The sequence below is a fragment of the Notamacropus eugenii genome, chromosome 1 (assembly GCF_028372415.1).
Source record: "Notamacropus eugenii isolate mMacEug1 chromosome 1, mMacEug1.pri_v2, whole genome shotgun sequence".
In the NCBI taxonomy this organism is placed as follows: domain Eukaryota; kingdom Metazoa; phylum Chordata; class Mammalia; order Diprotodontia; family Macropodidae; genus Notamacropus; species Notamacropus eugenii.
Window position 1 is genome coordinate 519,374,108 of NC_092872.1, and position 16,750 is coordinate 519,390,857.

At 36.5% G+C, this 16,750-nt stretch overlaps 1 protein-coding gene across 6 annotated transcripts in view; it reads right to left on the minus strand.

The window, feature by feature from the left end:
• Nucleotides 1-16,750, minus strand: part of NCOA3 (nuclear receptor coactivator 3) — a 209,903-nt gene that overhangs the window by 53,102 nt on the left and 140,051 nt on the right. For 5 of the 6 annotated variants that reach the window (XM_072633632.1, XM_072633628.1, XM_072633631.1 and 2 more), the window contains one exon: nt 2,756-2,860. In XM_072633632.1, coding sequence (XP_072489733.1) covers nt 2,756-2,841 — 86 coding nt within the window. In that variant the 5' untranslated portion in view covers nt 2,842-2,860. Of the gene's footprint in view, nt 1-2,755; nt 2,861-15,986; nt 16,066-16,750 lie in introns of those variants that run through there. The other variant, XM_072633630.1, reaches the window with a different exon arrangement.

Here is a 16,750-nt window from a genome sequence, read left to right on the forward strand (position 1 = left end):
GCACATTTTTGTAGCCCTTTGGGCACAGTTCCAAACTGCTCTTCAGAATGGCTGGATCAGGTCACAGTTCCACCAACAATGAATTAGTGTTCCAACTTTCTCACATCTTCTCCAACATTTATCATCTTCCTCTTTTGTCATGTTAGCCAATCTGATAGGTATGATGTGGTATCTCAGAGTTGTTTTGATTTGCATCTCTCTAATCAATAGTGATTTAGAGCATATTTTCATATGACTATAGATAGCTTTGATTTCTTTCTCTGAAAATTACCTGTTCATATCCTTTGACCATTTATCAACTGGGAAATGACTTGTATTCTTGTACATTTGACTCAGTTCTCTATATATTTTAGAAATGAAGCCTTTATCACAGACTAGTTGCAAAAATTCTTGGTTGCATTGGATTTGTTTCTGCAAAAACTTTTCAATTTAATGTAATCAAAATTACCCATTTTGTATTTCATAATGTTTTCTATCTCTTGTTTAGTGAAAAATTCTTCTCTTCTCCATAAATCTGATAAATACACTATTCCCTGCCCCACTAATTTGTTTATAGTATCAGTCTTTATACCCAGATCATGTACCCATTTGGACTTTATTCTTGTGTATGGTGTCAGGCATTGGTCTATGCCTAGTTTCCGCCACACTGTTATCCAGTTTTCCCAGCAATTTTTGTTAAACAGTGAGTTCTTATCCCAGAAGCTGGGGTCCTTGGGTTTATCAAACAGTAGATTGCTGTATTCATTGACTACTGTGTCTTGGGTACCTAACCTATTCCACTGGTCTACCCATCTGTTTCTTAGCCAGTACCAAGTGGTTTTGATGATTGCTGCTTTATAATACAATTTGAGATCTGGTAGAGCTAGGCCACCTTCCCTAGCATTTCTTTTCATTAGTTCCCTTGATATTCTGGATCTTTTGTTCTTCCAGATGAAGTTTGATATTATTTTTTCTAGCTCTACAAAATAATATTTATAGCAGCACTCTTTGTGGTGGCCAAAAACTGGAAGTTACGGGGATGCCCATCAATTGGGGAATGACTGAATAAATTGTGGTATATGACTGTAATGGAATACTATGGTGCTGTAAGAAATGATGAACAGGAAGACTTCAGAGAGGCCTAGAAAGACTTATATGAACTGATGCTGAGTGAAAAGAGCAGAACCAGGAGAACTTTATACACAGCAGTAACCACAGGGTGTGAGGATTTTTTCTGGTAGACTTAGAACTTCATTGCAATGCAACGACTTAAAAAATTCCCAGTGATCTCTCAAGGCAAAATGCCTTCCACATCCTGAGAAAGAACTATGGAATTCAATCACAGAATGTAGCAGGTCATTTTCTTTTGTATTACGTTTGGTTTGTTTTATGATTTCTCCCATTCATTTTAATTCTTCTATGCAACATGACTAAAGTGAAAATGTATTTAATAGGAATGTATGTGTAGAACTGATATAAAATTGTATGCCATCTCAGGGAGGGAGAGAGGCGGGAAAGAGAATACTGGAGGGGGAAAAATCTAAGTTACATGGAAGTGATTGTAGAATACTGAAAACAAAATAAAATATTTAAGAAAAAGTATTTCAATAAAATTTATTTTAAAATAGTTAGATATTGTCCCTTGCTTGGTTAAAGATGCTTCCCCTAGTCTAGAATTGTGATAGGTATCTGATTTTTTTGGTGTAAGTTTTACTATTCAGAATACATATTCACTTTTATATTGGTACAGTATATGGTATAAGATATTCATCTAAACAGACCAAAATGCTTTCCAGTATTCCCATCCTGTTGGATTTTCTTGGCAAAGATACTAAGTGGTTTGCCATTTTCTTCTCCAGTGGATCCATTTTGTCAGGCAAAGATTAAATGACCTGCCCAGGGTCACACAGCTAGGAAGTGACTGAGACTAAAGTTGAACTCATGTCTTCTAGACTCCAGGTCCAGTGCTCTATCCATTGAGCCACTGGTTGGCTTCAATGTTTTCCCATAAGTCCTCATCAAATAAGGAATTCATCCACAAGTAATTTATATTTGATTTATCAAAACTGGATTGTTAAGTTCAACAGTTTCTAATTCCTCTTTAGATGGTCTGATTTAATTTTATAGTTTTTAGCCAGTACAAAGCTATTTTTATTATGATTACTACTTTAAGGCATAGTTTGAGGTCTGGAAATGCTCCCTCCATTTTTATTCTTTTAAAGTTTCACTTCAGGTAATTTTGAATACATAAAATTGAAAAGCTTTTACTTGAAGAAAAAAATCACTGTTAGTGGGAGAAGAGGGAAAGCTATCAAATGAGGGAAAAGAAATCTTTGCAACAACTGTCCATGATTAGGTACTAATATCCAAGAAATATTGATAAGTATCACAAATACCATTACCCAGCAAATAAGTTGTAAAAGGATATGAACACTTCTTACCAGATGCCCACTGACTGTGGAACAGTTAAATTGTATTACGTGATTATGATGTTTTAAGAAATCATGAATATTTAGACTATAGGAAAAATAAGACTAATATGAGGTAACCAATAAAAAGTGAAATAAGAAAAAAGTGGAAAATAACATATAGAATGATGACAATATAAATAGAAAGAACAAGTGAAGTTGGAAAAAATGGTGATGTCAAAACAAAAGCTGTCAAAAAGAATTTTAATGAGATAAAATGAAATATATTATCCTGAAATTTTTTAATTCACAGATGTCTGTAAAAAGCTACGTAATATTAAGTTCATATACAAAAAAGATTTTCTTACCCTTGTACTGGAGTATCACATGGCAATTTACGTTTCCGGGAATCAGCAGTCAGTGGATCTAAGGAGTTTTCTCCTAATCCACTCATTTTTACTGTGCATCAGCAACTGAGAAGAGAAAGAAAAAAATGTCAAGACAAAATATCTATTGCATAAAAGCTGTCAGGCAACATCATAGCCACATTTTACAAAGCAGAACTTTCTCGTCTAAAGAGTAATACAATGAAGAATCTGGCATAGCTAAGAGACACTCTGAACATGTAAAATTTGAACACACTTTTCCTAGTTAGATGCCTATAGTGTCTTACCTGATAACAATTTTCCCAAATCCTTTCAAAACTACATGCATTCTAGTGCTTGCTTACCCTGCCAAAGTATGAGAAGGATATGTTCAAATGGCAGCTCAACTTGAATGACCAGCACTGGAATCCTCAAAAATAGCTGGTAGTTTTAGAAATATCAGTGGACTCTGCAAGGTAAGCACACCCAAAAAAGGCACAAAATAGTCTGAAGTTCCAGGTCAAGTCAAGGAGCTTGATATATGCTCATAAAGAAGAATAAAACAAGTGCTACCTTGTTTGCATGCTAAGTTTCCTTAAGAAATGGAAGGGTTTTGTTTTTTGTTTATTTATGTATGAGGGGGAGGGAGATATATATTAAATGTTCAGTAAACTCCTTATACTCTAGACACTAGAATTTTTAAAACAAACATCTTTTTTTTTTTAAGGGATATTAAGGGATAATATTTGGGGCATGAGAGAAGGAAGAGTTTTAACCATAAGAAATTATATGAGCAAGGTACAGACATGGGAAGATATGGAACATATCTGGGAGATAAATATTCTAGAATACAAGGTTCATGAAGGACAATGGTGTAAAATAAGGCTGTAGATATAGGTCAGAGTCACATTGTGACTTTGAATGCTGACCAGATCTGGCCTTTATTTGATAGGCAATAGAGAACCCCTGGAGTTTTTAACTCAGCAGTGAAATGATCAGAGCTATGGTATTAGGAGATTATTATGACACAAGTATATAGACACAATTGGAGAGGGAAAGAGTTTGGAAGAAAAGCCAATCAAGTGTCTATCATAATAGCTAACATTTGTGTGGCATTTTAAAATGTTAGTTAAGTACTTTACGTATGTTGTCATTTGATTCTTACAACTTTGATCCTTACAGCTAAAAAGCAAACTAATGGGGAAAGGACTTGAGATTTTCAGAACAGGACAAAAATTTAAAGTATTCCTGCAAGGGAGGTGCTGTTATTATCTCTATTTTACAAACGAAGGAGATGAGGTCAAGAGAGGTTGAAAGTGACTGGCCAAGCACTTGAGACAAGATGACACCACTGGCCCCTCCAGACACCCACATGCAGCACTTTATTCACCTAGCTGCCTCATAATAAATAACATGAATGGAAAGGAAAGGATGGATAAGCAAATTATTAAGGGGGTATAACTGACAAGACATGGCAACTGAGTAGGAATGAAAAGTGGAGAGGGAACAGTCAAAGATAACCTCTCCCCCAAATTTCAGCCAGAGGGTAACTAGTAAGAGGCAGCAGAAAGAAAAAAAAGACCAGGAACAAGCCAACAATAGTGGCATAGAAGCCAAAGGGCAAGAGTATAATCTCAACAAGGGCAATCCAAAGAATCAAATCATACTAAACAGTCAAGGGGACACAGACTGGAAAAATACCGATTTTGGCATTTAGGTCAGTGATGACTTTCAGGGATATTATAACTCTTCCTTATCATACACAATTAACTTAAAGATAAGAGTATTTAAGTTTGAGGTTATATACATTTCAAAAAGCTGAATTAAACAGGAAAAAAACTTCTAAGGGGAAGAAGCCCAGTCACTCAACCTAATTAAAAATATTGAAAATAATTGCTTACAAAATATTAGTTGATACTTCTACCAATTTAGTCTAATACTCTTATTTTACAGATGAGGAAAATGAGGCCCAGAGAAGTCACATGACTGCCTAGCTATAATTTTCTAAATATTTTGGGAGAAAAGAACTAACTCAGGTTATGAAACAAAGGCAGAGTGAAATATTCGCCTACCAAATCTACTCACAATTTATGTCTGAAAATCCTATCTTTCCCATTAGAACTGATTTTTTCTCCTTAGGAACAGGAATTGGGGTTTTTTTGTATCCTCAGTATTTACACACAGTGTTATCATATAATAAATTCTGACCAAATGCGTTCTGACTGACTGAAAACTTTCATCTCCATTAGGTTATAAAGTACATAAAGAATTTTTTCTTGAATAAAATTAAAATCATATATTTTACCCATTGCTAAGTCATACTGAACAATGCTCAACTTTCCACTAGGTGGCAGAATTTTACCAAGTAATAATTTGTTAAACTACCACAAACTCCATCCCAAAAAGGCTACAACTAAGTCACCTTCACAATTTTTAAGACTGAATAATCATCATTTTAAAAGTATATTAAGCACCCCTGTAAGGGGCTAGGAAGCATGAAGCAAGGACCATAAAGGATCAGAAATAACTGAACCCATTCTAAAATTTTTACAGTGGGAAGTCTCTAGCCATTTTGTGTTGAAGTAATAAGTAGAGTGATGAAACAAAGTGTGAGAAAGGACTTAAAATAACACATATGATGAAAAATAGCTCAAGGCTAGGGTTTAAAAAATGTTTTGTTAAACTGGTGGTATGGTGTTTTGTTTTGTTTTGTTTTTTTAACTGTCCATGTTTAAAGAGAGATGGGTTTCTTCAGCTATACTATTGAATTAATTTTGGCAGACACCAGAACATTTTCTCTTCTCCATACTCTACATATCCCCCCAACAAAAAAAAAAATTTCCAACTGGATCAAGGAGTTATCTATATAAGTAGTATATTTCACTAATACAGAGAAAATCTCAAAAGAGGAAAAAAGCTTAAGCTTTAAGCCTATTTCACATTCTAAATGTATTCCTCTACATGAATATTAATCATAGAAAGCTAAGACTGAATGATCCTTTGTTTCCCAGTATGTTGTCTGAAATAAAACTTGTCTTGAAATGGTTAAAAATAGTTTTAAAAAAGTCAATGCTTTCCAATTAAGCATTAATCATGACAAAGTTAATCATTCTTTACCTAATATTTATAACAATAGATGTATATATCCTAAACATTTGCAAAGCATTTCTGTTACAACAATCAAGTTCACGATTTCCTCCATTTAACAGATGAGAAAACTGAGGCCAGGCCTGAGAAGTCAAAACACCTGCTCATAATCATACAGCTAGCAAATATTTGAGGCAATATTCCAACCCTGGTATTTTGAGTAACCAGTTTTTATTTCTAGCCATGAAGCCACAATACTACCTCTCATACACTGGAAATATTAGATTTTTCTCAATACTGTTATTCACATTTCAATGCATTCTTAAAGAAATACCCTATTTTTAGGAGAAATTTCCTTATCTGAATATTAGACATACAACCTTATAAGTAAGATGAAGGGAAGGAAACATCAGTTATAATGTAATCTAACCAATCTATAATAATTAACATTAATTATATTAAATACAAGGATATAACTTGAGATGGAAGAGACTACTCATAAGGAGCCTAGATGGGAAACTATAAGAATATAATAATCTAGTGACAGGTGATAAAGAATTAAATTAATGTGATGGTTCCCAATTAAAGGGAAGTGCTTAGCAACTAACTGAATTGGTCAGAGGGAAAAGTCAACAATATTCTGAAGCTATATGCTGAGTGGCTAGAAGGATATGGCAGCGTGATCAATAGAAATGGGTTACGTTAGGAAAAACATCACATTCTGAGCAGAGAAATTTTGTTTTCGAGAAGTTAAACTCCTCAGAGAAGGATTGTTTTTGCAATTCAGATTGAGATCTTCAGTAAAGCAAGTGGAAATTTAACATTTGTGTTCAGAGGAGAGTTAAAAATTAGATTTGAGTTCATCCTTCGTTGCTGAAGAAGATCATGCCATCAGAGAAATGATGACATAACTTGAACTTGATTTTGTTTTGAGTGAGCGAGGGCTGCGCAGGTCACCAACCTCACCTCTCCTCTGGAGTCATCTAGAGGAGTCACATAAATAGAATTATAGATCAAAGGATCACAAGAGCTGGAAAAGGCCATCTAAGCCCAACTCCCTTTTTACAGATAAGGAAATTGAGGCCAAGAGAGGTAATAAACTATGGAAGTACTGAAACTGAAAAAGAAGAGGGTAGAGTGAAAAGACAGAGAACAGAATTGACCAAAATTAGGGGTCAATAACTAGTAAAGCCAGGGAACAAGATTAATAAGGACCAAAAGAGTAGGAGGAAAACCAGGAAGGACAATATTTCAGAAACCAAAAGACAAGACAGGATCAAGAAGGAAGTAGTGAAGTTACCAGATTTAGTCATTACGGTAGTAATTGGTAGTAGCAGATTATGTAAAGCGGTTGTGATGAAAACCAAATCTGCTGGGGGGTTGAGAGGTATGATGGGTGTTATAACAGCACAGGAAGCAAGTGCAAACTATTCTGTGTACCATTTAATAAGGAAGAGGAGGAAAGAGCTAGAACAATAGCTCGGAGAAGATAAACAGAATCAAGGAAAAGTTCTGTTAGGTTCCCTTGCTATGTTTTACATGGAAGGTGAATGAGATCAAAGAAACATGAAGAAAATGAAAATTGGAGGACATGGGAGTGTGATGAAAGGAGAGAAGTCCTCAAGAAAAGTGAAGGTAAGCAGAACATAAGCACAACTGGATCTAGGGTTACATCTGTCAAGGAGGAAGATAATCTCATTATTTAGGAAAAGGCAAAAGGAAATAAAAGAGTCAAGTGTTCACCATTCAGAGATATGGGTACTCACACTGCCTAAGAGAGGTGAGAGAGGTGAAACATGGAATTAGAAGCAAAGAAGGTGAAGGTAGAATTGTGGGTTTGAAGAAAAGGGAGTAGTCTTTGAATGGTGGCTACAGGAAAGGTGATAGGAAAACAAGAAATGAATTTAAAAAGAGATACAGGGAAGGCTGATGACCTATCTCAGGTAAAAGGGTATAAATGACAGTCCTGATAGTGTAATGACTTCCTCTAGTTATACTATTTACTTAACAATAACAAACTTATACTTTTTCTTGGACCCAATATATGAAATTCTCCAAGGAGAGTACCATTTTTCAGGCTACAGAAATTCTTAACTCCAGAGGTAATTATACACAGTTATTAATGCAAAAATCACTAATTAAAAACAATGGTAATGATGTTTATCCATCAAATATGAAGGTATAATTACTTCGGGGCTCAATATTTCTCATACAATGAAGTAGAGAAATAAATATTCAAGTAGTTTTTTCAATACCAGTAACAGCCTTTTCCTTATCATGAAAAAAATATATTTAAGAGAACACACATAACATCTACATGAATGAAACAGGAGCAAAACCTATCATTATTCATCTACCATATACTAAAAATATCACAGAACAACAGATACTCCTCACAAACTTTTTCAAAATTTGATTACAATTTTTCTAGGTCAAATTGTTCAACAAAAGCTGGTTGACTAATGTAGCAATGTCAGACTTTTAACAGAAACAGATTGCTGCTGGACACATATTGACTTAGAAAACCACAAATGAACATTATGTTTTATTGTATTTTTATTTATTTTGTTAGACATTTCCCAATTACATTTTAATCTGGTTCTAGCTGCACTTCAGAGTTTTGTACTCAATAGGCAATGAGTTTAACACTCTGGTCTTATGAATGAGAGTTTTAACATGAAAACATCTAGGTTTAAAAAATCAACTTTACAAATACAGGATGGAGGAAACGTAATTTGAGAGTAGTTAGCCTGAAAAAAGATCAGGCAGGACTTTTGGTAGGCTACTGCTGTTGTTCATCCTTCATCAAAGAGGATAATGACATCACAGAGTGAGGTCCAACATGAGCTGGATTTCAGTGACGCAGTCACAGAGAATCGTCAACTTCACTCTCTCTTCCAGACTCATCAATGCCCAATGGTACAACAAAAATCAGGGTGATTGGTGAAGGCCCAAAATGTAGTAGATGACCTTAGCATCTTCAATATCTGCCCAAGCTCTAAGTGCTCTACAATACCTGCTTCAGCTACCTTCATGACTAGTGGAACAAACTGTTCTCATGTGTCTCTTCCACTAAGGAAAGTCTTCACATCCTTGGGGCAGATATCACCCTAACTCACTAATGACTTTGAGGCCTACTTAGTTACCCTTAACCTGGCTTAGCCTACCTGTCAAGACAGTTTTACTGGGATATGACCGCTGTTCATGCTACAGCTTCATGGAGCTAGCTCAAAATAAGTGAACAGCCACTGAATCACAAGCATTCATTAAGCTCTAACTCAGGGCTTAACACTATGCTAAGTGAATCAAAAACAAGTAGAATGAAAGCTAGTCCCTGCCCTAAAGGAGTGTACAAGGGGAAGAATTAATCAATCAATAAACATTTATTAAGCCCCTGCTATGTGCTAGGTACTGCACTGAGCTTTTGGGATTAAAAAAAAAAAAAAAGACAAAAGATAGTCACCACCCTCAAGAAGCTCACAGAAGTTCTAATGAGAGACACATAAATAAATGTATACAAAGTAAGCCATACACAGGATAAATAGGTATTAGAATTAAGAGGGGTGGGAAAAGACTCCCTATAAAATGTAGGATTTTAGCTGGAACTTAAAGGAGTTGAGGAGGGGGAAGGGAGAAAGAAAAGCATTCCAGGCCTGCAAGACAACCAGAGAAAATGCCTGAAGCCAAGAAATGTCGTGTCTACTTTGCAGAATAACCAGGAGGCCAGTATCTCTGTTTCAGGGAATAAGGTTTAAGAAGAATGGAAAGGTAGGAGGGGGCTTTGAACATCAGAGCATTTTATATTTCCTCTGGAAAACAATGGGTAACCCTGGAGTTTACTGAGTAGGAGGATGACAAGATCAGATATGCTCTTCAGGAAAATCTCTTGGGTGGCTGAACGGAGGAAGGATTAGAGTGTACACATGGCAGGCAGGCAGGCCTACCAACTGGTGTGAGATAATGAAGGCCTGTACTAGAATGGTGACAATGTCAGGGGAGAAAAGGGGGCATATTTGGGAGAAATATAGCAAAGGGGAAATCAATAGACCTTGTTAACCAATTGGATATGGTTAGTTAGAATGAATCCTAAATTGTGAGCCTGAGAGATTGGGAAAATGGTGTTGCCCTCTACAGTAATGGGGAAGGTGGGGAGCAGTGTGCAGGGGGAACAGCTTAGGAAGAAAGATAATGAGTTCCATTTTGGACATATGGAGTTTAAGATGTCAAACATCCAATTTGAGAGGTCTGAAAGGCAGGTAGAGATGAGAGGAGGAGGTCTGCTGAGAATTGGGGGCAGGAAGGAAGCAAAGGAAGAAAAACAGGCTCAGAAGTCTTTCAAGAAGACATCTTTAAATATTTGAAGGACAGGAACATGGAAGAGGAATTAGTGTTGTTCTGTTTGGGCAAGCAGTGAGATGCTGCAAAGAGAACTATTTAGGCTTGATGTGTAAAAATTTCCTAATGATTAGTAGAACAGACCTCCTCAGAAGGTAGGGGGTACCCACTCACTAGTGGTCTTCAGTCTCAGAATGAACATATCTTAGATGTTGTTAATAGATTGTTTTTCAGGGATGGACTTAACTAGGGCCTCTGGGGTCCATTCCAATGCAAGTTTCCCAGGCTCTCTGAAAAATGGCATGAAAAATTTGATGTACAAATAAGTCAGAAACAGTAGGAGGCATTACCCCCATTACTTATTAGGTGTATGTGTTTATGTGTGTATGTACATACACAGATATAATTATATACATACATATTTACATGTATGTGTGTACATTAAATAGTAACAAAACCATCTTGTTCCTGAGGCACTTCACTAACTTTTCTAGGTATTATTGGATACTGTTATTATTTCTCAGGTATTGGTAATAAGTATGTACACCTTTTTTCTGGATCTGCTTCTTTCCTCATTCCCTTCTCACCTGAAACTGGGTCTCAGACTAACTTTGGACCACATTACGAACTCAGCAGCTTCTCCCAGGCCAAGCCAATCTCATTGTTAAACAGCAGAGTACCTCAGGCCTCAAGTACCTCTGCTTCATTTCAGACCTAAAGTGGTTCACCCCTTCTGAAGCATCCTGGCAGGCCATCCAACTCCCAAGAGCTCACCGCATCAGTGCTGAACTTAGCACAGCTTCATCTCACAACTTGGAAGTTCCAGTGCTCTGTCAACCTGTTCCTTTAGGATTACAGGTATGAGCACAGTAGTCACTATGTTCCAATCCTATTTCTTCATATTCTTCATATATCATTCATCATGATGGCAATAATATGCAGTCCTTAGTCTTGAAAGAATTAGAGTCTACAGAGAGGAAATAACAGCTACACAGACCAATATAAATACAGAGTAATTTCAAAAGGGAGAGAGGATTTAACAAGTGGCCATGGAAAGATCTTGGAGAAGAGTTCACCTGAACTATAGTGAACTCATCATCTCTCCCTTAAAATCTTCTCTTTTTCCTAACTTCTCTATTACTGTCAAGGGTACCAACATTTTCCCAGTCATCCAGGCTCACAACTCAGGTGTCAATCTCATGTTCACCTCCCAAATCCAATCTGCTGCTTAGTTCTGTTGATTCTACGTTTGTAACATCTCTCTTATATGACCCCTTCTGTTCTCTGACACAGCTGTGACTCTAGTATAAGCCCTCCTCACCTCACACTTCAACTAACTGCAACAGCCTTCTGGTTGGTGTCCCTATCTCCAGTCTTTCTCCCTTCCAGCCTCCACTAAGCAGTCCAAGGGATCCTCCTAAAGTACAAGTAGACCATGTTGCCCACCACCCTCCTCAATCAAGTTCAGTAGCTCCCTATTACCAACAGGATCAAATATTAAATCTTCTCCTTAGCTTATTTTAAAGCCCTTCATAACCTAGTCCCTTCGTACTTTTCCAGGCTTCTTATATCCTATTCCCATCCACGTATTCTACAATCCAGTGGCAATGTCCTCCTTACCATTCCTTGCACAAGACACTCCATCTCCCAACTCTTCTGCATTTTCACTGGCTGTCTCCCATGTCTGGAATGCTCTCCTTCTTCATGTCCTTACTTCCCTGGCTTCTTTCAATCCCTTCTAAAATCTCACCTTCTACAGGAAGCCTTCCCAATCCCTCCATAACCCTAGTACCTTCCCATGGTCAATTATTTCCTATTTATCCTTTATGTAGCTTGTTTGTACATAGCTGTTTGCATGTTGCCTCCCACTAGACTGAGCTCCTGGAGAGAAGGGCTTTCTTTGTATCGCGACCACTTAGCAAAGTGCCTAATACACAGTAAATGTTTACTAAATGCTTATTGACCTGTTCTCCAGTCAGTAGGGACATAGACTGTTTTCAGTGTTCTACTATTGCAAATAGTACTACTACGAAAGGGCAGTCACTTTATAAATGGCTACATTTCATCTGTAAATAATTCTTTTCTCATTGGTGAGTTTGGATACGTCACTTGGTGTTTAGCTCTGAGCAGTATAGTGAGTCCTTTAAAATAAAGAAATATGAGTCCTTGATTGAAGTATATTTTCTAACTGTAGAACTCTTTCCTTTAAAAAAAAAGTTTCAGCCTTACACTTAAGAGATTCTAACACCCAAAAATAGAATACCAAACTTCCAACCCATATACACAACATGAAGGTACAGAGTTGTTTTTTTTTTTCAAAAGCTGAATATATTTGATGTAAAAGCATCTATCAAACTGAATCCTGTTCAAATAGGGTGTACTAAAAGCTGCAATAGCTCTTAAATGCACTAAGACCCTTGGAAAACCTGAAATATACTCTATTACAGATACAAATAAAAACAGATAGCACTTATATAGTGCTTTAAGATTTACAACAGGTTTTGCAAATATTACCTCCTTTGATGCTCATAAACACTCTGAGGCAGGTGCTATTATTATTCCCATTTTTACGGATAAGAATATTGAAGCTCAGAGACATGTTATGATTTTTCCAGAGTAGCTCAAATGAGTAAGTGTTTGAGGCAGGATTTGAATTCAGGTCTTCTTGAAGTCAAGCCCAGTGCTCTATAAGATTAAGTTTAGCTAAGTACTTAGTGTAGACATTTAAAGAAATACCAATCATCACTGAACAGTGGCCTAGTCAGCCTAAAGTTCTAAGCACAGAAAACATGTTGGATTGCAAAGGCAGAAGAAGGTCTTCACCAAGAGCTCCTGCCAGGTGATTGATATAGTAGAGAAGAACAAAATACTGAGGTATATACAAAATAAATGCAATGTGAGATGAAATTGGAAAAATATTGGGGAAGTGTGGGTCAGGGAAGGTTTTATGGAAAAGATAGCATTTGTGTTAGGTTTTAAAGGACAAATAGGAAGGGATTTAATAGGCAAAGGGGGCATAATTTATATTCAAGGCATGAGGCAGAAATGTGAATAACAACAGGAAGGGGGATGGGTTGACTAGAGAGGGGCTCAGTCTAACTGAAGCATAATATATATGGAAGAAACGGGGAACAGCACCACGGCTCAAGGTATTGAAGACTATCCAAAGATTAGCTTTTACACACCTCCCAAGGAAGACCCACTGAAAAACTTTGAGCAGAAGAGCTATATTTCTAAATAGATGTAAATGTATGAGGGTTCTGTACAGAGCATGTTTGAATTTAACTCTGCAATGACTGCAATACTCAGATACACATTCCTGGACTGATTTCAGAGGGATCCATGAGTATGGATGAGGGGAGAGGAAAAAAACCCCACTATGTCTTTATTTCAACACAACTGGTTTCCTATGTAATCTTATATATTGTACTTTATGCATTCAAAAAAAATCACTCTGAGCAGGTGTTGACAGGCTTCACCAAATCGCCAAGGGTTTTCAAAATGATAAAAAAAAAAAAAAAAGACAGAGAGATTTAAGAACGCTGCAATAAAGGTATATCTAGGGAAATTTTAATGGTATTTTAAGTTGACTCAAACAAAAAAAAGATACAAAGATTTCAAGTAGCCTACAGGGAAAAAAACAGAGCAGCTAGGTGTCACAGTGAATAGAGTGCCAAATCTGGAGTCAGGAAGACTCATCTTTCTGAATTCAAAAAATCTGGCCACAGACGTTTACCAGCTGTGTGATCCTGGGCAGTTCACTTAACCCTGTCTGCCTCAGTTTTCTCATCTGTAAAATGAGCAGGAGATGGAAATAGCAAACCACCCCAGTATTTTTGCCAACAAAACCTCAAATAGAGTCATGAAGAATCAGATACAACTACTACAACAACTACACAGGGAAAATGGTGAAGAATGTGGCATACAGGCTAATAATATAAACCTGCTCCACCTTTTGGCTATCTAGGGTTAATTACATACTATAGAAGATGCAACTGGACAAGGATAGAGGAAGCATTGTTTGCTCAAAAGGAAAAAGTATCAATCAACAATAGCAGCTTCCATTAGATGATTGATTGGTGGTGGCAGGGAGAAGAGGTAGGGGTTCTCAAGGAAAACTTTAACAGAGTACTAAAACTGGTTAACTCAATAATCTAAAGTTAGAGCATAACACAATTCCACGTAAAATATTTTATTCTTCTTAATCAAATTTGTTTCTTAAAGTTTCCTGAGGGGCAAAAAAACAAAAACAAAAAACTAAGAAAATTACCAATTGGGTATTTTATTTCCAGAAAGCATACTTGTTAAATTACATTCAGTAAAAATTCAAATGCCAAAGTATGGGTGGTAGGGATTTAATTCAGTAGAGAATGGGCTAACTGGGAAGGAAAAGAAGAGACAAAGGTCAATTACACATGAATCTTCTAATATTCTAGCTGGCATGTGGGAAGGGCATGAAACCAACATCCACTAGGAGAGCTATTGGTCAAACAAGCAGAGGAAATCTGACAGTAAGCCCATCTCAGTTAAGTTATCTTTTCTCATCTCTACAAGGAAATGGAATGCCCTGGAATTACTTCTCTTACCCACAGCCACTTCTCAGAGCAAAAATACTCCCTACTGCCTCAGATGCTCCTTCCCTGTCCTTCCTTGTTCTGGAATCTTAATCAAAACAATACTGCTAAAACTACTAGAAATGATTTTTCAATCTACTTCCCTAAGGTTCCACCTACCCTTCCAGTAGCCTCCCCAAACAAAACACCCCAATCTTCTCCCACTCCCAAATTGTTTCTCCAATTAAAATATAAACCCCTTGAGGACAAAAAATGCCTTTATTTTTGTATTTTTGTACAAAAAAGTTCAGGGTTTGGCACCCAGAAAGCACTTAACAAGTGCTTTTTCAACTGAGTTAGTACAGTGTGCCTGGCACATAGTAGGCATTTAATAAATGCTTCTTCCTTCCCTCTCAGAATCCATTTTACAGATTTACTGATTCCCTGAGAACCAAAGCAAGCCTCGTAGAGAGTTTTTTTTGTTTTGGAGAAGACAAACTGGGGAAGAGAGAAGGTCAAGGCAGGTATAAGAAAGATGACACATTTCTTTTACCCCAGGTTTGAAGGAGAGGAAGGATAAAAGGGATCTATAAAGCAGCAGTATCAAACTCAAAGAGAAACAGGGTTCACAAAATCACATATGAAGATTTCTGAAGGCCACATATTGCCTTAGAAAAACACAAATAAACATTATCTATGTTTTATGGGGTTTTTTATTTTGCCAAATATTTCCCAATTACATTTATAATCTGGTTCAGGCTACATTTCAGAGTGTTGTGGGCTTTGACAATTCTACTGCAGAGCATCAGAACAAAACTTACTCACAAATCAACATTGGGAAAGGTACTGCTAATAGTAGCAAAAGCATAGTGAACCAGTGCCTGCACCAACACTAACCCATTAAGTTTCTCTTTCTTTAATTTTGTTTAGGAGATGGTTAAACTGTCGTACAAGAATATAATGAAACAGCAAAGTAAAATAAGCAGAATCAGGAAAGCAAGACATATGATAACTGCAACTATAAACAGAAAATACAAAAACTGTGAAATAATTAAAGTACTGCCATAAAATTATACTGGTTAAAAATAGACCCAAAGAGAGATACATGGGAAGTATCTCTCCTCTTTACAGATGTTGAGGCCTACCCATATAGAAAGGTTCCTGTGGAAAAGCTGCTATTACTACACATAGTCAAAGCAAAGGTGTTTTAAAAAAATTAATTTAAAAAAATTAAGCCTGCCTCAGGAAGAAGGACTAACCATGTTCCTTTATTTTGATTCTTTGTTTTGTGTAATTACTGAGGGTTTTTTTCAAGATGGTACTTGGTTTTGCATGACTTTTTCACTGTTTTTCATTCTTCACAAAAGAAGTTGACCCTAGGAGAAGTAAAGATTGGAAAATGTAGGTAACATAAAAACAACATCAATAAAAATAATTTCAAATAATTTAAACATGAAGATATCCATTTTAAAAAGTCTAATATGGCACATGCTTCATGGTGTTACAACTAAGTGATAGTCAAGCCAAGCTGATCTCTTCCTCCAGACGGAAAAAGGAGGTCAAAAGAAAAAAAGACTTCAGGATTCATGAGTGGCAGTCCCTGATACCAAAGGAATTATATGACCGTGTGTATCCTTATCAAACTAATTCAAGACTGACACCAGGGTCAGATTGAATTTCTCAGCATAAATAATTCTCCTTAAAGTTTTGCCTCTCAGAAAGCAGAAGAATTAGGGTAGTGTTTTATGTAATATCAATATTTTCAATAAACTTTTAAGAAGTGTCAGGGTGTGATACCACTGTGATAGTAATTTTCCAGCTTTGATTTTCTTTTATTACTTTTTATTAACTGGGGGAAATCAGGGCCATTTCTCTTAGTTAGGAGGTTACTGAACTAACTGAAATCTGTCCCTCAAGATGTGAAAATTTTCTTAAGGCTTCAAACATTCTTCAGATTCCTAAATCAAAAAGGGAGACCAGGTAATCTGATTTGAGGAAGGATTCAATCTGACACTTCCTCCAT